Source organism: Mastigoproctus giganteus, chromosome 10 (genome assembly GCF_048544385.1).
Source record: "Mastigoproctus giganteus isolate SK-2022 chromosome 10, ASM4854438v1, whole genome shotgun sequence".
Lineage (NCBI taxonomy): Eukaryota > Metazoa > Arthropoda > Arachnida > Uropygi > Thelyphonidae > Mastigoproctus > Mastigoproctus giganteus.
The window spans coordinates 3,401,890-3,424,818 of record NC_143584.1 but is presented as its reverse complement, the minus strand read 5'-3'; the positions used below and the strand labels follow the sequence as shown (position 1 = coordinate 3,424,818).

Genomic DNA, 22,929 nt, shown 5'->3' with positions numbered 1-22,929 from the left:
CTTATGCAGCATCAGCCAAAAAAAAAAAAATTACACCATTACCTCCAAATGCCTGTCCAGTTCCTCCTTAAATTTATTCAACCTATCAACTTCCACAACAACAGATGGAAGTTTGTTCCAGCAATTAACCACCCGCTGGCTAAAGGCAAATTTCCACACATCTAATCTACATAAGCTTGCTTACTTGCATCGTATGCCTCTACTAATGCTAATAATAAATTAAATAAAATATATAATAAAGAAAAGGAAATAAACAACGGAAATAAATAAATAAACAATCGGATTAACTGGTTATACGCCCAATTATTTATGCATTATAAATAATTGGGTGTATAACCAGTAAAATAAAATATCTTTAATCACAAATAGATACTTGTAGCTTTCGAGACTAAACGTGGCACGTTTAGTCTCAACGAGTTGCTGTTAACAAAGAGGCACATTTAGTCTTGAAAGCTACAAGTATCTATTTGTGATCAAAGATATTTTATTTTACTGGCCTAATTATATGCCTAATTATTTATTATCCTATGGATTCCAGTACTGCAGGCTTATTTATCCTCAACCTATGCATTTCCCTCCTCGTGTAGGTAATTATTCAGCTTACCTTTGAATTTCCCCAAGCTGTCAGCCTTAACACCTATGTAGGTGTTAAGGCTGACAGTTTGTAACTTATTCCACTAATTTACAACTCACTGGCTAAAATAAAACTTCCTACAATCCATCTCTCCCCCCCTCCAGAACTTGAACTTAGGCCCCCCCAGTTCTAGAATCATTTATAACCGTGAAAATTTCATCCTCATTCATTTTACTTATGCCTCTCGGAGCCTTAAATACCTCAATCAAGTCTCCTCTAAGGTGCCTAGTTTTCAAGTTGCACTACCCACACATTCGAAGTCTTTCCTCATATGGACACCCTTTTGCCGATATCACTAGGTGAGTTAGCATTAGCATTAGCAGAGGCATACGATGCAAGAAAGCAAGCTTATGCAGAATCAGCCAAAAAAAAAAAAATATCCATTTCACCCCTCCATTCGTTCCAAATGCCTGTTCAGCTCAGCCTTAAATTTATTTAGGCTATCAACTTCCACCACAAAAGATGGAAGTCTGTTCCTCCAATCAACTACCCGCTGACTAAAGGCAAATTTCTGCACATCTATTCTAAAACTGTCTTTCCTCAATTTGAAACTGTGCCCCTCAGGTTCTTAATCTGAGCAAGAGGAAGAATCCCATCGCCATTCAAGGCCTTATACACCTCAATCAGATCACCTCACAGGTGCCTACTCTCCAGACACTGCAATTTGCAAAACTTAAGCCTTTGTACTCATTCTAGCAACTCTACATTCTTCCTAAAATGAGGCCTCCAGACCTGTACACAGTACTCTAGGTGTGGCCTGACCATTGCCTTGTATAACAGGATAGTCACCTCCCTGTTTCTGCTAGCAAAATTCCTATACAGAAGACTCTCGATTTATCGGGATCGGATTAACCGGGACACTTCAAGACTCTAAATTAAAAAAAAAAAAAAATCAACCAGAAATCATAAAATTGAAGTAATAACTAGAATAGGTATAAACAGATGTTTTTCAAGTTGCAAATAAGCAACAAGAAGCACCATTATAAGTCATCACTGGGAGATTAGTGTACCTATTATCTTTAGTTTAGTAAGTCACGTGGTAATGCAAATGTTTAGTTTGTTTCAGTGCGTTGCGTCGATTGTTGTTGTTTCGTTGCACAGCAAAAGGACAAATTTTGTTTCGTTATTTATGTCAGGGATGTCGGTATTTTTATTTGTTTTTTGTTTAGAAATCACGAAAATCATGTGCAAACGCAAGAGTTTTGCTTTCAATAAAACAAAAACTTGAAATTATTCAAAAGTTTGAAAACTGTGTATTCGTTAAATTTCTAATGAATCATTATAATATTGGTGACCAAACCATACGCGACATTGTAAAAAATAAAGGGAAGCTATTCGATTTAAAATGGACATCATAAAAAAATAAAGGGAAGCATTGCATTGGACACACGAGTAGTGCGGGGTAAGTTTTTTTCGTTTTTTATCTATTGCCATACTTTTTACGTAGGTTGCTGAACATTTTTCAATACAGTAAGTCCAAGACTTACGTAGCTTTGGACTTACGTTACGTTAGACAGAATACAAGAAGCGGTGAAGGGATCGGCACCAATGAAGTCAACTATAATAACCAAGGCTATGTAACACATATCAGTTTTTACAGTACAATAACGTGTTTTTTTTCTTCCTTTTATGTTTTCTTATGTGCTACTCTGGCTACTTCACCGCTGTCCCCAGATAATTTAATTGAACTAATTAAAAATATATAACTATTTTTCTTCATACTTTGTAATTTTGGCATATCAGGAATAAAACTCGACTTACGTAAGAAGTCCTGTAACGTTCTCTTACGTATGTCGGGAACTTACTGTTATTTTGGATTAACTGGCGAATTGATTATCCGGGAATTTTTTTTTTACCATCTATTCCGGAAAATCGAGAGTCTACTGTATATATCATTGAGAAGACTCCATGACCTGCATTCGCAGCCTGTCTACACTGTTGAGCGAACTTCATATTTGACTGCTCAATTACCCTCAGGACTTTTTCACTTTTCACTTCCCTGAGTGTAGTACCACACAGTTGGTAAGTTTCTCTTCGGTTATTGCTACCCATATGCAGTATTTTGCAGTTAAACTTCAGTTGCCACTTCTCAGTCCATTTGTCCAACTTATCTAGATCCAGTTGGATTAACTTACTGTCTTTATTGTCATTAACAACCCTGCTAACCTTTGTATCATCTGCAAACTTGGACATTAAACCTGATGTACATTCATCAATATCATTGATAAATATACAAAACAACAACGGGCCCAAGACCGAACCCTGGGGAACTCCACTAATAACATTTGTCCACGAAGAGCAGTGTCCACTGATTACCACTCTGTCATCTTCCACTCAATCATCTCTTTATCAATTGTAGCAACTTGCTTTTAATGCCATACTTTTCCAATTTGTATAGCAGTCTTCCATGTGCAACAGTATCAAAAGCTTTCCTGATTACCAAGTATGTGATATCAAAATTATTTTTGGTATTCAGTTCCTTTGTGACCACATCATAGTATCCAATAAAATTGGTCAGACAAGACCTCCCCCCAGGACATAATCATGGATACAGATGGGACAACTATACATGAAGAACCAATTTTAGAAATCTACGCTGAAGAAGAAATGGATACTGGTCGACCAGTTTTCAAAAAAGACAAATCAAAATTGGAACGAAATAAGCCAGTCACCTCCAAAAAGCAGTCAGATACAGCTCCATCAACTAAACATAAATAATGGCCTGTGTTTTACAATGGAACTGCAGAGGCTTTCGTTGCAACACAGATGACATCCATGCTTTAATTAACCGGTATTCTCCAATTGCTCTTTGTCTTCAGGAAACTTACCTAACCTTACAAATTTCTCCTTCGATAAAGAATTATTGCCTTTATCGAAGAGATCGTAATAGAACAAATGCTGCCCATGGTGGTGTAGCAATCCTAATAAATTCCAATATCCCAACTAAACATATTCCACTTCAAACTGAAATAGAAGCTGTCGCTGTTCATATAACTCACTGTATTTCAATGACAATTGTCTCAATTTACCTACCACCAAACCATACTCCTTAAGAGACCTTGAAGATCTCTTCATACAGATACCTCCACCCCCTCTGTATATTAAGAGATTTTAACGGGCACCACCCCTTATGGGGCGATCCTAAACTAGACAGACAGGGTCGACTAATTGAAAGCTTTCTAGAGTCGCAAAATCTTACCATACTCAATACTGGTGCACACACTCACATACAACTCCCAACTGGACACACCTCAGCAATAGATCTCTCAATTTGTTCTCCAGTCCTGGTCCCAAGCATAGAGTGGCATGTTTCAAATGATCCTATGGGCAGTGATCACTTTCCAATCATATGCAATTTTTTAATATCAAAGACTCCTTCAAACAAACCCCGCAGGAAATGGAAATTTGTTCGGGCAGACTGGGCAAAATTTCGGACATCAATCTCTCTTGATGAGGAAAAAATGCAGCTCCAGAATATTGATAATGTGACAGACTACATCACGTCACATCTTCTAAAAGCGGCCAAGGAGACAATACCATTATCAAATCCCCCTGGTCGCAAGCATTATAATTACTGGTGGAATGAGGAATGTACAAAAGCAAAGAAAGCAAAAATTAAAGCCTGGAATTTATTTCGGCGATGTCCAACCACAACCAATCTCATTAACTATAAGAAACTAAGAGCAAAAGCACGATTTGTACAAAGGCAAGCCAAGAAAGAATCCTGGACCCGTTTTGCATCGACCTTTAACAGAAACACTGATCAGAAAACTATATGGAAAAAAATTAGACAGTTATCTGGTAAGTTTCCTACTATACCTTCTCCAATTCTCTCCTGGAAAGGACAAGATCTATCCAGTCCCTTAGATATTGCTAATGCTTTGGGCAGTACGTTTGCTGAAATCTCAGCAGCATCAGCCTTTTCTACATCATTCAAACGAATTAAAAACACCAAAGAAAAGCATTCTATAAACTTTCACACTGCCCGCCTTCTTTCATATAACAAACCTCTGCAATACTCTGAACTTTTGCATGCTATTAGAACAGCACACAATGGTGCTGCAGGGCCAGATGGCATTTATTATGTGATGCTACAACATCTTGATGACAAAGCTTTGCGCTTGCTGCTGGTTTTTTACAATCGTATATTTTCAGAAAATGTTTTTCCAGCCTCCTGGCATCACTCTACTCTTTTGGCACTTCTAAAGCCTGGGAAAGATCCAACCAACCCCCATAGCTATAGACCGATATCTCTCTCAAGCTGCCTCAGCAAAATCCTAGAAAAGATTGTCCACAGAAGACTCGTCTGGATCATTGAGTCAGAACATCTAATGAGCCATAGTCAATATGGCTTTCGTAAAAATAGGTCGTGCTTAGATCTTATGGTCAAGGCTGAATTCGCCATTCGAAATGCCTTCGTTAAACATGAACATCTTGTAATGGTTTCAATAGACATAGAGAAGGCTTTTGACACCAACTGGCGGCATGGCATACTTGGTGATCTACACGCCCTTGGTCTGCGGGGCAACCTTCCTATATTTATTCAAAACTTCCTATGTACCAGATCGTTTCAAGTTCAGTACCAACATGCTCTCTCTACAACGTTCATGCAGGAAGAGGGTGTTCCACAAGGATCAGTACTGAGTGCCACTCTGTTTGCTCTTAGAATAGATTCTATTACAAGACAGCTTCCAAATTCAATCGAGACTTATCTTTATGCAGATGACCTCTCCATCTCCCGCCATTCCCAAAATATGAGGTCTATTGAACGGCAGCTTCAGATATCACTAAATAAAATACAACAGTGGGCTAGCATCAATGGCTATCGGCTCTCGCAGCAGAAAACAGTTGCAATTCATTTTTGTAGGCAGCGCAAACTTCATCCCGATCCCGAACTTCAAATTTCTAATGTCTCAATCCCGGTCACTAATAATATCAGATTTCTAGGATTAATCCTTGACAACAAGTTAAATTTTATAGACCATATTAAAAATGTACGTACTTCCTGTCTAAAAAAGTTAAACATTCTCAAAGCTTTATCCGCCCAAACATGGGGTGCAGATCGTACTTCTCTGCTTTGGCTATACAGGTCATTAATCAGATCCCGCCTTGATTATGGAGCTCCCATCTATGATTCTGCCAGAATGAGCGCATTACACTGGCTTGATCCCATTCAACACAGTGCTTTGAGGATTGCACTTGGTGCTTTTAGAACGTCGCCCAAACATAGTCTCTATATTGATGCTCATGAGCCCCCATTATCGTTACGTAGAAAAACACTGTTACTAAAGTATGCCGTTAAGATACAAAGCTGTGCCTCGCATCCGATTCAGTCATACTTGTTCAATCCACCACTAGAAAACCTCTTCAGAAATAAACCTAGCATAGTAAAGCCAGCTGGTCTTCATCTCCTTGAACTGATGGAAGTTTGGAATCTTTCCGTTCATTCTGTACAACAGGTAGCAACCTGCTGTCAACCACCATGGGCTTCTCTTCCTCTGGTGACTTGTGACACTTATCTCTGCCAATGGGGAAAAGACATTTTACAAGCATCTAATATCATACAACTTCTTGCAGTTCACACTCAAAGATATAGTGATTTTTCCCCAATTTATACAGATGGCTCTAAATCAAATTCAAACGTTGGAGCAGCTGCAGTGTTTCCGAATACCGTTATTTCAGTATCCCTTCCATCTGAATTCAGTATCTTTTCAGCTGAAATATATGCAATTAAACTGGCCTTACAAAATCTCTGTGCTGATCGATCTTTAAAATCAGTTATTTACACCAATTTGCTTAGTTCAATCATGGCTTTATGTAATTTCTCAGATAAAGTTCACCCTGTTATAGAAGAAATACAAAACATATTACTAAAAATTGAAGAACACCATCAACAGGTCATCTTCTGTTGGATTCCAGCACATTCTGGTATTTTGGGCAATGAACTGGCTGCCATATGTCTCATTAGTTCATCTGACATCCACTTAGGCCTAAACCTTGAACAATATTTCATAGTTGGTATGTAAAGCCTAGTAGCTTCCAAGATAAGTTCTTTGAATGCTTCCCATTTTGAATTTGCTGTTGGTAACATCATGAGTTGGTCCCACTGTATAGAATTTAAATACTGTCTCAGTCCATCGTAGTTGCCTTTATGAAAGCAATAACCCTTCCCTTTACCCCTAATGGTAGTTACCTCTTTGAGTAAATCCCACTTCAGCACACTGTGATCACTGCCACCTAGTGGTTCATTTACCTGCAGATTCTCAATGCATGAAGAATCACTACTGATAATCAAATCAAGAGTATTACTCCCTCTAGTTGCCTCCCGAACATGCTAATGTAGAAGATAAACACAAGAAAGGCACCCGGGGTGGATGGGATCTATCCAGTTATATTAAAGGAGGCAGCAAAGGAAGTAAGCAAACCCTTAGCCATAATTATGAGAGCTTCCTTGGACTCAGGGGAGGTACCCATAGACTGGAAATGTGCAAATGTGACCCCAATTCACAAAGGAGGATCAAAGGCTGACACAAGTAACTATAGACCTGTGAGCTTAACTTCTGTTCCAGGAAAATTAATGGAGGCACTGGTTAAAGAAGCACTGCAGGATCATTTAGACAAGACTTCAGTTATAGCTCAGACACAGCATGGTTTTGTTATGGGGAAGTCTTGCCTGACCAACTTGATTGGATACTATGATGCAGTCACAAAAGAACTGGATGCAGGGAATAACTTTGATATTATATACTTGGATCTTAGAAAGGCTTTTGATACTGTTGCACATGGAAGACTGCTACACAAATTGGAGCAGTGTGACATTGGAGGCAAATTGCTGCTATGGATAAAGGGGTGGTTGAGGGGGAGAAGACAGAGAGTGGTAATCAATGGACACTGCTCATCGTGGACTGATGTTATTAGTGGAGTCCCTCAGGGCTCAGTGTTGGGTCCATTATTGCTTTCTGTATTTATAAATGATATTGATGATGGTATATCAAGCTTAATGTCCAAGTTTGCAGACGATACAAAGGTTGGCAGGGTTGTCAAGGACACTACTGACACTATGCTGCTGCAACAGGATCTGGAAAGGTTGAGCAGATGGGCTGAGAGGTGGCAAATGAAGTTTAACATTGACAAATGTAAAGTACTACACATGGGAAACAACAACCCCAGAGCAAACTATCAACTCTGTGGTACTACACTGACAGTGGTAGAGAATGAAAGGGACTTGGGGGTGGTTGTGCAGGCAGGTATGAAGTTCTCTGAGCAGTGCAGACGGGCTGCAAGAGTAGCTCATGGAGTATTGTCAATGATATACAGGAATTTTTCCAGCAGGGATAAGGAGGTGATTATTCCATTGTATAAGGCGATGGTTAGGCCACACCTAGAGTACTGTATACAGGTCTGGAGGCCTCATTTCAAGAAGGATGTAGAGCTGCTGGAACGAGTACAGAGAAGGGCAACAAGATTAGTGAATGGAACAAAGGGGTGCTCTTACAAAGAAAGGCTTAAGTTTTGCAAATTACAGTGTCTGGAGACTAGGCACCAGCGAGGTGATCTGATAGAGGTGTATAAAGCCTTGAATGGTTTAAGCATGCTCAATGCTGATGGGATTCTTCCTCTAGCTCAGAAAAATCACCTGAGAGGGCATAAATTCAAATTGAGGAAAGACAGATGTAGGATAGACGTGCGGAAATTTGCCTTTAGCCAGCGGGTGGTTGGTTGGTGGAACAGACTTCCATCCCTTGTGGTGGAGGTTGATAGCCTAAATAAGTTTAAGGCTCAGCTGGACAGGTATTTTGAACGAACAGAGGGGTGAAGTGGAAGTGGGTTTTTTTTTTTTTTTTTTTTTTTTTGGCTGATGCTGCATAAGCTTGCTTTCTTGCATCAAATGCCTCTACTAATGCTAATGCTAATGCTAAACAATCATCCAATAAATTCACAATAGCCTTGCTAATGTGTGAGTGACCAGCCCCCAAATTCCAGTCAATATCTGGGAAATTAAAATCCCCCATTATAAGACTCTCTGATTTACCGGCCCACTCTATTTCCCTGTACAATTTCTTATTATACTCATCAGAGTCATTAGGCCTATAGCACACTCCTACTCTCAATTTTGATCTCCCAATGCTTATGTCACACCAAACTGACTCGACACTGCACTGTCCAGCAATGTCGACTGGCTTCACTTCCTTGGATTTTATGTATTTCTTAACTGATAGCATAACCTCTCCTCTCTTCCTATCCTGTCTATGCCTTCTGTAGACATTGTACTCCTCAAATTCCAGTTCTGCATTCCTTATATCTGTGTGACACCACGTCTCTGAAATCACCACGATATCTGCCTTTGATGTTTTGACCAATACCTCAAATTCATCAAATTTATTTAATAAACTCCTAGCATTGGTTTACACGCAGGTATACATACACCTGTTCTTTTTCTTAGCTACTCTAACACAATCCATGTGTTTACTTGTACCCCAATGGTTCCTAGCAGTCTCTGAAATATCCTGCATCTTATTTTCCAGGATGCGGCTCATTCCAATAGAAGCAGTGCAAGAATCACTCTCACCTTTGCCAGTGGCTACTGTTAATCTATTAGTCCTTGTATCCCTTTAGCCAGCGGGTGGTTAATTGCTGGAACAAACTTCCATCTGTCATTGTGGAAGTTGGTAGGTTGAATAAATTTAAGGAGGAACTGGACAGGCAATTTGGAGGGAATGGTGTGATTTTTTTTTTTTTTTGGCTGATGCTGCATAAGCTCATACACTTGCTTTCTTGCATCACATGCCACCACTACTACTACTACTACTACTTCCTTAGATTTTATGTGTTTCTTAACTAACAGCATAATCCCTCCTCCCTTCCTGTCCTGTCTATCCTTTCTGTACACATTGTACTCCCCAAATTCCAATTCTGCACTGTTTATATCTGTGTGACACCACGTCTCTGATATCCCAACGATATCAGTCTTTGATGTCTTGACTAGCACTTCAAGCTCATCAAATTTATTAACTATACTACTGGCATTGGTGTACATGCAAGTACACATGCATCTGTTTCTACTCTTAGTTACCCTAACACAACCCATGTATTTATTTGTTCCATTATGACTTCTAACAGTCCTGGAAATCACCATTGCCTTGCTTTCCATGCTGCTGCTCATTTTAATAGAAGCAGTGCAATAATCACTTTTGCCTCTGCCTGCGGCCACTGTTAACCACTGTTTTAGTCTGTGTAACCCCCAAGCTAGCAGTTTTCTGACCAACCGAACACTGCCTTGATAGCATCAGCAAATATTCTTGCACCCTTTCTGTTTAAGTGTACTCCATCCCTGTAGAAGCAGTCTCTCCTCTCAACAAGCACAGACCAGGCTGAAAAAAAATTCTACCCCATGAGCCTTGCAAAATCTCTCCAGGGCTGAATTGGTAGACAAGGCTCTCATCATATACTCCCTCCTGTCATGTCTGGGCAGAATTGCAGACACTGTCACATTCAATTCAACCCAAATACGTGACTTTTTTTCAACATTGACTTGTACTTGGTGAGTAAATCTGCAGATCTCTTACTCTTAATGTCATTAGTTCTAAAGTGTACAACAATATCACCTTTTGTGCTCTTAAAAGATGATATCTGCTCTACAGTGTCATCATCTTTTGCCCCTGTCAGACATACTCTGGTCCTATTCCACCTATCCTTCTTGCATAGTATATTCCCCCTCTCCATGACAATAGAATCACCAACAATAACTAGTTCCTTTGGGACCAGCATATTCTGCCTTGAAGATTGCCTCTGTGTTGCCTGATGCACAGAAGTGAGCTCTGCCATTGAACTAGGCAGCTAAGAGCTTGATGGGGGGGCCCCTCATATTAATTTTTTCGAGGGTATTTACCCTACACCTCAAGCTTTCATAGATGCCTATTAGAACGCTGAGTTGGTGCCGAATTTCTTGACAGATAGCTAGCGCACACAGAGGCGTCCTACTTGGCTAGATCATGTCCTGTTTTAGAAAGTTCAGCAAACATTTCGCATTTCTCCCATTTTTGAGACTGTGATGCGTTGGAGAATCGCCCCTTCGTTTCTCCCCCGAGTCACAGCATTCCTGCTAGTCTGTGATCTTTGCTTCACAGCTCTAGTCTGTGTCATAATTTCCGTTTAAATACAATTTAATAAGATTAATATTATTTTTGATTAATTGATAATACTATACTAATACTATAGCGTATTTACGCTATCTTATTTTACTTTATACCTTACGCTATTAGTTCGAGATATATATATATATATATATATATATATTTTTTTTTTTAGGAGCATTAGCAACTAAGGCCATATTGCTCTGGGGATATGCGGTGGTCATTCCCTGACCTTTCTGCATCCTCCGTATTTGGTGGTCACGGGCTTGAACCCCGGTCTAATCAAGAAGCGTGTGCTACAGACTGCCTCTCCTGCCTCAAAATATATATACATTACCTATTAGTTCGAGATATATGTACGTTACGCTATTTCTTATCGACTACAATATTGGCACCAACACCGGGAGTCGTAACTTCCAAAAAATCGCTGGTTAAATTCAAAATAAGAAGCTAACAAATACTACTAAACCTATTTAATATCTCTGTAAAACACAATGTAGTATGTTAATTAATGAAGAATACAGTAAAAATTAAAAATACTTATCCCTTTACAGCAGCCAAAAATCCACCGACTTCCGCAACCACAGCGCCCTCTCCTACCTGTCTTTGGATCCTTTCAAGAAGCTCAATGTTTTTTTTTTTTTAGGTGTGGTCTCCATACTTGAACACATTATTCTTTATTAGGTGACCTGCATTTCATTCATTCACTCTTTCCAAATTGTCATCAATTTGTGAGAGCTCTAGCCAGTCAAGGAAACATATTGTCTCATAGGATTCCAACGTTTTCATATCTGAAAGTTTTCTTTCATTTATTCTATATTCTTCTTGTCAAAATCATAAACCATAGCAATTCAGTATATCTTTAGGTTTTCCTTTTTTCCAGTCATTCTCTTTATATAAGTGTACTTTATTTTACCACTCTTAAGAAAATTTTTCAAGCTACATTGTCTGTTTCATTAGAGTCAACAAGAAATTGTATGTATTTCACTTCTGACCTCTAAATAAGAACTATTATAGTTTCCAGTGATGTTTTAAGTTGTTTCAATGTCTAGTCCTTTTCTGTCTAACCATTTTATGGCCTCCCTGCAATTCTTCTGCCCTCACACTTCTAAACAATCTAAATTGTTGTGTGTTCATAGCATCACTTTCTTTTCTGATTATTTTTTTGGATTTCAACAACCAAGTTAAATCTCTTTTATCCACCTCTTTCATCTCAATCCTTCTCATTCACTCTTATTTCCAATATTTTCTGTGCAGTGTCTATTACTTCTAGTTTTTGCACTGTTTGATTTAGCACATCCTCCAACCCCCTACTGTTTTACATGCATTTTCTAGTTTAAGCAACTACTGTTTTCTGTATACAATACTTAATATAATAGTCTTTTTCTAGTTAAATAGGTTATGTTATCACATGGAAACATCTCATTGTTTCAGACTTCTTTATTACTGTATTCCCGCTCATGTGTGTGCAGTTTGAGCAAGAGAAAGGTTGCTATCAGCATTGAGATTGCTGAATCCATTCAAACCCTTAAACACCTCAATCAGATAATCTCAAAGGAGACTAGTTTCCAGATGATGCAATTATTTGTATAACTATAGTCTTTCCTGGTAAAAGCAGGAAAGTTTGTTCCCCCATTAATCTCACTGCTCTTCCCTGAATCTGTTCCAACAGACCCACATCATTCCTACAATGAGGATTCCAAACCTGAATATAGTACTCAACATGCAGCCTACCCATTGCCTTGTACAATTGTGTAATCACCACCTTATCCCTACTGGAAAAATTCCTATATATATATCATTGAAAAGACCCCATAAGGTGTCCTTGTAGCCAGTCTGCACAACTCAGAGAACTTAATATCTGACTGCACAATTACCACAGGTCTTTTCTATTCTTCACTAGCCTCAGTGTGATACCACACAGTTGGTATATAGGTGGACTTTATTTACCACTCTAAAGAAATTTTTTCAAGCTACATTTTCCATTTGGGTGGTGTCCACAAGAATACTGTATGTGCATTCCTGACCTCTACATAAGGGCTACTGAAATATAATTCTTTTAATTTTGATATTTAATTTTTCTGCATTTTTACTGCCATATGGAAAACAATATCTCAGCACCACAGTGCTTCACTACACTATCCAGATATATTCAACACACTAATAACACTTTTGGATAAATGACATGCATAAAATGATAATGCCAATGTTCCCAAAAGAATGCTTCAAAATCACAGATCTCAAATTATTTGTGATTTCAGATCAGTTTGATCATTCTGGAACTACAGAAATGTTTCCAGATTTATATATATATACACAATTCCTTTTTTCTTATATATTTGCCTTTTTCTCATTCTGCTTGTTTTTTTAAAATGTTCCTTTAATTTAGTAAATATATTGTGTGTGTGTGTGTGCGCGCGTGCGTGCGTGTGTGTTATTTCTCTTTCAGTTTGTTACTTTTAATTTATATCTGTTTGCTATTACTTAAATTTCTGTTCAATTTGATTCTACATGCTTATCCACTGAATATTATAAGTTTAACAACTTATGCAAAATTTATCATATATTCACTCAGAAACAAGATCTTCTCAACTGATTGATTGTTCATAAGATTTATGGCTCCTGCATAATGGCATTCAGTGCAAGCATCAGCATCTTTCAGTAAACCTTTGATTAAGTCTTTCAGGAGTACTTCTGTACATTTTTCATATGTTTTTGAGGTTGCTTCAAACAGTGTGCTAATGTTTTACTTGTCTTAATTTTCTATACTTGCTGACATCTCATCACTTTCAAATTAATTGTAGACACATTTTATAACAGATGGGAGCAGTGGTGAGCTATAGTGGGCTCGCAAGAGCCATTGTTATTTTTTTTGAAAATTTGTGAGCCCATTGTTAAAACGATCATTTATTTTACAAATGAAATCCTGAATGCAATTATTGAGTATCCAGAGCGGAAACTACGGTGGGGCGAGCGGGGCCCCCATTCCCAGCATTTTAATGGCACAAACAATTGGCTATATATTTTAAAATCGCTTCATTTTTGATTTAATTACAGTTGGACCTCAATGATAAAATAGTTTTCTGATAAAATATGAAATAAAAATTAATGATTTTAGAGATTTTGTTGAAGACAGTTTATCTTTAAAATCAAATGAAGTTCCATTTTCAATTAAGAAAGCCAGAAATCCCTTTGAAGTCATTGCGATTAGCAGTGCTAAAGCTGAGTGAGCTTTCAGCGTAATGAATAATATTGTGACAAATGAACGCGTTGCAGATTATGATGACCATACATCTAAATGGAAAACCACTGCTTCAATTTGATCCGGATCGTTACATCAAATCATTCCTCTGTAATCATCCCTCAGCTATTGAACAAAGCAGAAGATCAACAACAAATATTAATAAAGAAGTAAATTGGCAATTTTTAGAATAAATTTTTCTTGAATATTTGTGAAATAATTTTTTTTCATGAAATCTGATTTTTTGTGTATTTTTTCTAGAAAGTTTGTTTTTTATGTAATATTTGTTTTTATACTGTGCAATGTTTTGTGACAGTTTTTATGTTATTTGTGATGTGGGAAATATTTCATGTTAATTTTTATTTGCATTATTAAAATTTTAACACGAAAAAAATGTATCCATTATATTTCCCTAGTTGTTAAAAAAAAGACCAATAAAAAAGTTGCGCATGCGCCGAGCATGCGAGGTAGATGATTTATGCGAAACATCCTTCGCGTTTCTTTTAGGAATTTTGATTTGTATATATTGATTACGAAATAAAAGAGCTTTTTTTATTGTAATTATTTTATTGATCATTCACAGATTTTCATAATTTCTGGAAGACAAGATACAATGGATTTATGATAACTATAGTAAGAGATGTATACTTGCAAGTGCAACATATCTAAATATCTCTGTAAAACAGCACCGACTGATGTACCCGATCATGTATTTGAAGCAATATATGCAGCTGTTAGGGGAACCTAACAATGGAATGTAACGAAAATGTGAGACGAAAAAAAAAGAAAGTGATTACAAATATTTGTATTGTTGTAATCATACTTAGTGCAGTAGTAACTTCAGGAAGCATGATTGTGACATCATACTATTCAAAAATTCTACAAAGTTAGAACTCCAGACACTGTCGTATTCAATTATCATTGTAAGGCGAGGCATGACAACCAGGTTTTTAAGTTTTTTTGATAGACCTAGGAAACGTTTTACACATTCACTTATATGCATGGTTAAGGGAGGTAATAAGCTATGTCTGTCCCACCCCTCTAAATCAACCCCTGACTCAAGATATCATACCGGTCATGAAAAATGCATCATGCACTCTAATCATACTACTAGTAGTGTGAGCGTGGGAGGCACCTCTAGTGGAAGCCACTGATGACGTCACTTCTGTGACTGATCAAATTTACTCTGTAGAAAGTCAGAAAAACTGCGAGCCCATTGTTAAAATATTCACAGCTCACCACTGGATGGGAGCACAAAAATAGCTTTGTAAATCAGGAGATTGTTAATCTCAGTTTTTGGATTTGGACACAAAAAAGCAGAAATTAAAGACCCTCTTTGGAATAATTCAGATCTGGAAGTTGATAAAATTGAATCAATGATACATGAATCATGTATAGATGTAGAGGATACTATTGCATTAAAAAACCCTGAAGTTTTATTTTTGAAATTTTTCAAGTTTTGATTTGATTTTTCACAAAAATTTTACTATTGGGCAATTAAGTAAAAATAAGAACAAATTAATATTTTAAAGCATTATGAACAATTTTTTTATTTTTAATAAATTTCAAAATTCCATGAAAAATAAAGTCCACAGAGCAAGCTGCTGTCAGAAATTTGCTACCAGAGATGCACCCACATTCAGCCAACTCACTCATGAAAGGGTTATGCAAGGTCAGTGGAATTTTAACCATTCTGAATTGATTTACCAGATATATTTGAAATACTTCATTGTTTTAATACTATACAATTTTGGTTGAGTTTAATACTAGACAATTTTATCTTTAATACTGCTGAATTAATATACGGAAAATTAAATAACACATATAGTCAGACACGTACGGTTTTAGTTTGAGCAACTTCTCAAATGAATTGCTGGATTCGGACTTATTTACATCATTTTTGGCAGGGGAATCTTGATTCTGAGGGGTTGACTGTTCAGGTTTTTCAGGTGAACCTTGTGTGGAAGATTTGGGTGTAGCAGAATGAGGTGGACTAGTAGAAGACACTTTATCATCACCTTCTTCCTCATCTTTTGTCAGAGCATCACTTGTAACTTCAACCAACTCTGTTTCTTGTGGTGGCATCTCAATAAACTGTACCTTGGTTGGGCGCACTTGAGGTTGGTTTCTGTGATCAGTTATGGACTGCACCTACAAAACATTTAATAATATTGGATTATAAGACAGCAATAGAAACAAAGAACAACAATAGCAGAGTTAATAAACACTAATAACTCATGTGCATGGAAAACAATTCTCACACAAGATTAGATTTTTTTTTTTATTATTATTATTATTATTAATGGCCATATGGTACAAGGAAGCCTGAGGCTTATGCTGCAACAGCCAAAAAAAAAAATTCCCAAGTTACCCCCTGAGAGAGAGAGAGAGAAGTAGAAAGGAATCACCAAGAAAGAGAAGAATGATGATATCCAGCTCAGGACCCTGGGTTTGCCAAGCCCATACTCACTAGATGTGAGCCCCCGGGGTTAATTTTTTTAAGAAAGCATGTGTGATAATTTATAACACAGAGTTCTATAACAATTCTTTCAGTAATAAACACAGTGGTAAAAAAGTGATACTAATTAATGTAAAGTATTATTATTATTAATATTATTAGTTTTGCCAAATGATGCAAGAAAGCATGCTTATAAAACATCAGCCAAAAAAAAAAAAAAAAAAACTTTCCACACCACCTTCCCATTCCCTATAATAATATAATTTGTCTAATTCTTCCTTAAATTTATTCAAACTACCCACTTTTGCAACACTAGATGGAAGCTTGTTCCAACAATCAACTGCCCTCTGGCTGAAAGCAATTAATTTCTGCACCTTTATCCTGCACAACCATTCTTACCCAATTTAAATTTATGCCCCCTTATGTGTGTTCTCTGAGTAAGATCTTCTCAACTGATTGATTGTTTATAAGATTTATGGCTCCTGCATAATGGCATTCACTGCAAGCATCAGCATCTTTCAGTAAACCTTTGATTAAGTCAAAAAAAGTTGAAAAAAAGCTGGAAAAAAAAAAAAGGTGAAATTTTTCAATGCTGAAAAAAGCCATGAGTTAGGGTTGAATTTGAAAGTTTCTGCAATTCTGCCCAGACACGATAGGAAGGAGTATATGATGAGAGCCTTGTCAATCAATTCAGCCCTGAAAAGATTATGCAAGGCTCAAGGGGTAGAATTTTTTCAGCCTGGTAAGTACTTGTTAACAGGAGAGACTGTTTCTACAAGGATGGGATACACTTAAATAGAAAAGGTGCAAGAATATTTGCTGATGCTATTGAGGCAGTGTTAGGTGAGTCGGAAACCTGCTAGCTTGGGGGGATACAAGGACTAATAGATTAACAGTAGCCACTGGCAGAGGTGAAAGTGATTCTTGCACTGCTTCTATTGGAATGAGCAGCATTAAAGTAGAAGCAGAGCAAGGAATGCACCTGCAGCCTGGAAAACAGAATGCAGGATATTTCAGAGAATGCTGGGAGTTATTGCAGTACAAGTAAACACATCGGTTGTGTTAGGGTAGCTAAAAAGGGTTGCCTGGAAAACAGATATTTCAGGATATTTCAGAGACTGCTGGGAGTCATTGCGGTACAAGTAAACACATGGGTTGTGTTAGGGTAGCTAAGAATAGGAACACGTGCATGTATACTTGCGTGTACACCAATCCTAGGAGTTTTGTAAATAAATTTGATGAATTTGAGGTATTGCTCAAAACATCAAAGGCAGATATTGTTGGGACATCAGAGACGTGGTGTCACACAGATATAAGGAATGCAGAACTGGAATTTGGGGAGTACAATGTGTACAGAAAGGATAGACGGATAGGAAGGGAGGAGGGGTTATGCTATTAGTTAAGAAACACATAAAATCCAAGGAAGTGAAGCCAGTCGACATCACTGGATAGTGCAGCGTCGAGTCAGTTTGATGTGAAATAAGCATTGGGAGATCAAAATTAAGAGTAGGAGTATACTATAGGCCTAATGACTCTGATGAGTATAATAAGAAACTGTACAGGGAAATAGAGTGGGCCAGTAAATCAGAGAGTCTTATAATGGGGGATTTTAATTTCCCAGATATTGACTGAAATTTGTGGGTTGCTCACTCACACACTAGCAAGGCTTTTGTAGATTTATTGGATGATTGTTTTCTACATCAGCATGATCGGGAGGCAACTAGAGGGAATAATACTCTTGATCTGATTATCAGTAGTGATTCTTCATGCATTAAGAATCTGCAGATAAAGGAACCACTAGGTGGCAGTGATCAGTGTGCTGAAGTGGGATTTACTCAGAGGTAACTACCATCAGGGGTAAAGGGAAGGGTTTTTGCTTTCATAAAGGCGACTATGATGGCCTGAGACAGTATTTAAATTCTATACAGTGGGACCGACTGATGATGCTACCAACAGCATTTTCAAAATGGGAAGCACACAAAGAACGTATCTTGGAAGCTACTAGGCTTTACATAACAACTAAGAAATATTGTACAAGGTTTAGGCCTAAATGGATGTCAGATGAACTATTATGGCATATGTCAGAGAAGAAAAATGCATGGGATACATATAAATTAACATGTAACACAGAAGCCTATGATAGACATAAGCTGATCTGTAACCAAGTCACAAAGGAGGTTAGGCAGCTGAAGGCAGATTACGAGAAGTCTTTGGCAAAGGATGCAAAGAAAAACAGCAAAGAGTTCTTTACCTATGTAAACTCTAGAAGGAATGGGATGAATCAGATTGGTCCACTTGATATCCATGGTTCAACTGTTGATGAACCTGCTCAGGTAGCTAACAAACTAAATGAATATTTTCATCTACATTTACACACGAGGAATTATTCAGGGAGGGAAATGCCAGATGTGTATTCAACTCTGGCAGTAAGCTAGATAATCTTGTAATAACTGAGAGGAAAGTTGAGTTGAAATTGTTAAAGATAAACACAAGAAAGGCACCTGGGGTGGATGGGATCTATCCAGTTATATTAAAGGAGGCAGCAAATGAAGTAAGCAAACCCTTAGCCATAATTATGAGAGCTTCCTTGGACTCAGGGGAGGTACCCACAGACTGGAGATGTTCAAATGTGACCCCAATTCACAAAGGAGGATAAAAGGCCGACATAAGTAATTATAGACCTGTTAGTTTAACTTCGGTTAACGGAAAATTAATGGAGGCACTGGTTAAAGAAGCACTGCAGGATCATCTAGACAAGGCTTCAGTTATAGCTCGGACACAGCATGGTTTTGTTAAGGGGAAGTCTTGCCTGACCAATTTGATTGGATACTATGATGCAATCACAAAAGAACTGGATGCAGGGAATAACTTTGATATTATATACTTGGATCTTAGAAAGGCTTTTGATACTGTTGCACCTGGAAGACTGCTGCACAAATTGGAGCAGTGTGGCATTGGAGGCAAATTGCTGCTATGGATAAAGGGATGGTTGAGTGGGAGAAGACAGATAGTGTTAATCAATGGACACTGCTCATCGTGCACTAATGTTATTAGTGGAGTCCCTCAGGGTTCAGTGTTGGGTCCATTGTTGTTTTCTGTATTTATAAATGATATTGATGATGGTATATCAAGCTTAATATCCAAGTTTGCAGACAATACAAAGGTTGGCAGGGTTGTTAAGGACACTACTGATGCTATGCTGCTGCAACAGGATCTGGAAAGGTTGAGCAGATAGGCTGAGAGGTGGCAAATGAAGTTTAACATTGATAAATGTAAAGTACTGCATATGGGAAACAGTAACCCCAGAGCAATGTATCAAATCTGTGGTACTAATTGTTGAATTTTGGGACCGCAAGTGGTTCGATAGCTTGTGGATTAGTTCTAATCGGAGCAACATTAATAGAGATAGGGGTATGCGGATTCATCCACTCTTTGAGACAGTGAGTCTTGGAGGGGGATAAATGATTTCACCTGATGTGCTCCCGAGCCACTTGAGGTTCCGTTACACATGAGAACAATGCACGTGCTATTGAATCACGTGACATGTGGCATGAACCTGCAGGTATTTAAGATTGCACAGCAAAAATAAAGCTTACTGTTGAGCAAGAAGGCTATACCTTCAAAGGCTTCAGATTTTAGTGCTTTTAATTCTGTATATTTTATGGTATTCTTTTTCTTTTTATATACTTATTGTAAATAGTAATTTATTGTAAATTATTAATACCAGTTATTAAACTATTAATTTTGTTTTTTGTTTTTTGTTTTATTATTTCAACGCAAAGATGGTGTAAACTACTAAAAATTTATATTCTGTGGTATACTACACTGACAGTGGTAGAGAATGAAAAGGACCTGGGGGTAATTGTGCAGGCAGATATGAAGTTCTCTGAGCAGTGCAGACAGGCTGCAAGAGTAGCTCATGGTGTCTTGTCAATGATATACAGGAATTTTTCTAGCAGGGATAAGGAGGTGATTATTCCCTTGTATAAGGCAATGGTCAGGCCACACCTTGAGTACTGTATACAGGTCTGGAGGCCTCATTTCAAGAAGGATGTAGAGCTGCTGGAACGAATACAGAGAAGGGCAACAAGATTAGTGACTGGAACAAAGGGTTGCTCTTACAAAGAAAGGCTTAAGTTTTGAAAATTACAGTGTCTGAAGACTAGGCACTGGCAAGGTGATCTGATAGAGGTGTAAAAAGCCTTGAATGGTTTGAGCATGCTCAATGCCAATGGGATTCTTCCTCTTGCTCAGAATAATCACCTGGGAGGGCATAAATTCAAATTGAGGAAAGACAGATGTAGGATAGATGTGCAGAAATTTGCATTTAGCCAGCAGGTAGTGGTTGGTGGAACAGACTTCCATCCCTTGTTGTGGAAGTTGATAGCCTAAATAAATTTAAGCCTCAGCTGGACAGGTATTTTGAATGAACGCGGGGGTGAAATGGAAATGTGTTGTGTTTTTTTTTGGCTGATGCTGCATAAGCTTGCTTTCTTGTGTCATATGCCTCTACTAATGCTAATGCAATTACAAAAAACAGTTGGCAAACCATAAGATGGAAGCTTGTTTAGAAAACCTTTATGCCAAACATAATAGAAAGCCTTTGAGATGTCGAGAGCAACTGCTTGTGTTTCACAGAACTTTTCCATTGAATTTGTCCATAACATAAGCTAGAATATCACCAGTGGATCAACACTGACGGAATTCATGCTGGTGATCATTGATCAGATGGAAGGTTTCTAGATAGTTTAACAGTTGATGGTGAATTGATTCCTCCATTACTTTAGAAAGAGTAGAAGTTGCAATGGGACGATAATTGGATGGGAGGGATTCGTCACCCTTTTTTTTGGAACTGGCTGGATATGAGGAAATATCCAAGCAGAAGAAAAAACACCTCTGGAATAAGAAAGTGAAAAAAAGCGGAAAAGAACAGGAGTAAGTTTGGGAGGTTTTGAGAACAAGTGGAGAAATACCATCAGGACCCTGAGCTTTCTGAGCATCAAGATTCGTCAAAATCCTTCTGATACACTTTTGATGGAAAACCACGGGAGGCATTTAATCGAGCATTGTCGAAATGGTGGGACGTGTTTTACCAAGGTCCCTAATACATGAGTTGGACGAAAAATGGGATGCTAGCAGATTACCTTTATCCTTGGCTGAAGTGCCAATAGAATCATTTAATTTTTATAGAGGTGGGAGGAGAGATGGGTAAAGGTTGCAGCCAATATATAGCTTTGGCAAGAGACCAAAATGCTTGGCTACCATTAGGGCAAGAAGCAAGATTCTACTCTTAGCCTGTTGAAAATCTAATTTGGACTGATTAATAACTGCTTTACAATTGCTGCAAGCTTTGGTGTAGGTAGAAAATGAAACTGAAGAATTGGAACCAAGCCAATTACGAGATGCGATATTCTTTTCTTGAACAGCCCTAGCACATTTGTTGGAAAACCAAGGTTTAGATAAAGGATGAAATTTTAAAGTTGAGTGTGGAATAAAGGATTTCATTCCTGCAAAAATAATTTCGCTGATGCGATCTGAGCAAACATTGAAATCAGAAGTGTTGAAACAGTAATCCGACCAAGGAACAGAAGAAAAGAAATCTTGCAGGACATCCCATTTTGCATTCTTGTAATGCCAAACAACACAAGGTTGGGAACAGACATGAGATAAAGGCTCCATTGGTGAAGAGACAATCACCAAGTTGTGATCTGAGGTGCCTAAAACTCACTTCAACCGTGTCTGAGAAGAATTGGAATTGGAGTTACTTAGAAGGGTTGTTTGTGAGTTGTTGTTGTTGTTGTAGGGTTTTTTGGCGCAAAAGCAACTTTGGCCATATTGCGCCTATCTATTAATGTTTATGTGACAAGGAGTTGTTTGTGAGAAAAAAGATCAAAAGTTTTGGCTGTGTGGTTAGGATTATCCGGTATTCTTGTAGGTAAATGAACAATCTGTGCAAGGTCATTAATAATTGCAAAAGCCTCAGCATCTTGAACAGCTGGGTCAGTGTGACTAGAAAATGGAAGCTGGAGTTGTGAACATTAAAATAACCAAGGAAAATTACCTCACTGTTAGCAAAGTTGGACTAGAGAAAGTCAAATTGCAAAGAGAGGAAGTCAAAGAGTTCCAAGTGATTAGTGGAGTTGGGAGAATGGTAGAGACAATAGATGAATTTGACAGAATGGGGTAGAAAGATTTTAAGCCAGAGAAGATCAAAAATAGGAGATTCCAAATTACCAAGTCCCTGACAGGGAATATCAGAACAACATATGCTAAAGTACCACCTTTGAGGCGAAAGGAATTATACATCGAAAATAATTTTGGACATCTGAGAGGAGCAGTGGTGAATCAACTGATAAGTATATGGGGTTTGGCAGACTGTAAGTGGAAATGGACATCATTGAGATTAGAACTGAGACCACATATATTTGTGAAATGAACCAGTAAGTGTTGAGGAGGTTTAGTT

General features: G+C 37.9%; 1 protein-coding gene across 1 annotated transcript in view; it reads right to left on the bottom strand.

Annotated features, from left to right (window-relative positions):
* The window catches only part of LOC150078633 (solute carrier family 12 member 4-like), a 643,041-nt gene that overhangs the window by 75,644 nt on the left and 544,468 nt on the right, over positions 1 to 22,929 (bottom strand). The window contains exon 24 of the mRNA XM_090383812.1: positions 15,849 to 16,159. Within this exon, the coding sequence (XP_090239938.1) occupies positions 15,849 to 16,159 (311 nt within the window). The remainder of the gene's footprint in view (positions 1 to 15,848; positions 16,160 to 22,929) is intronic.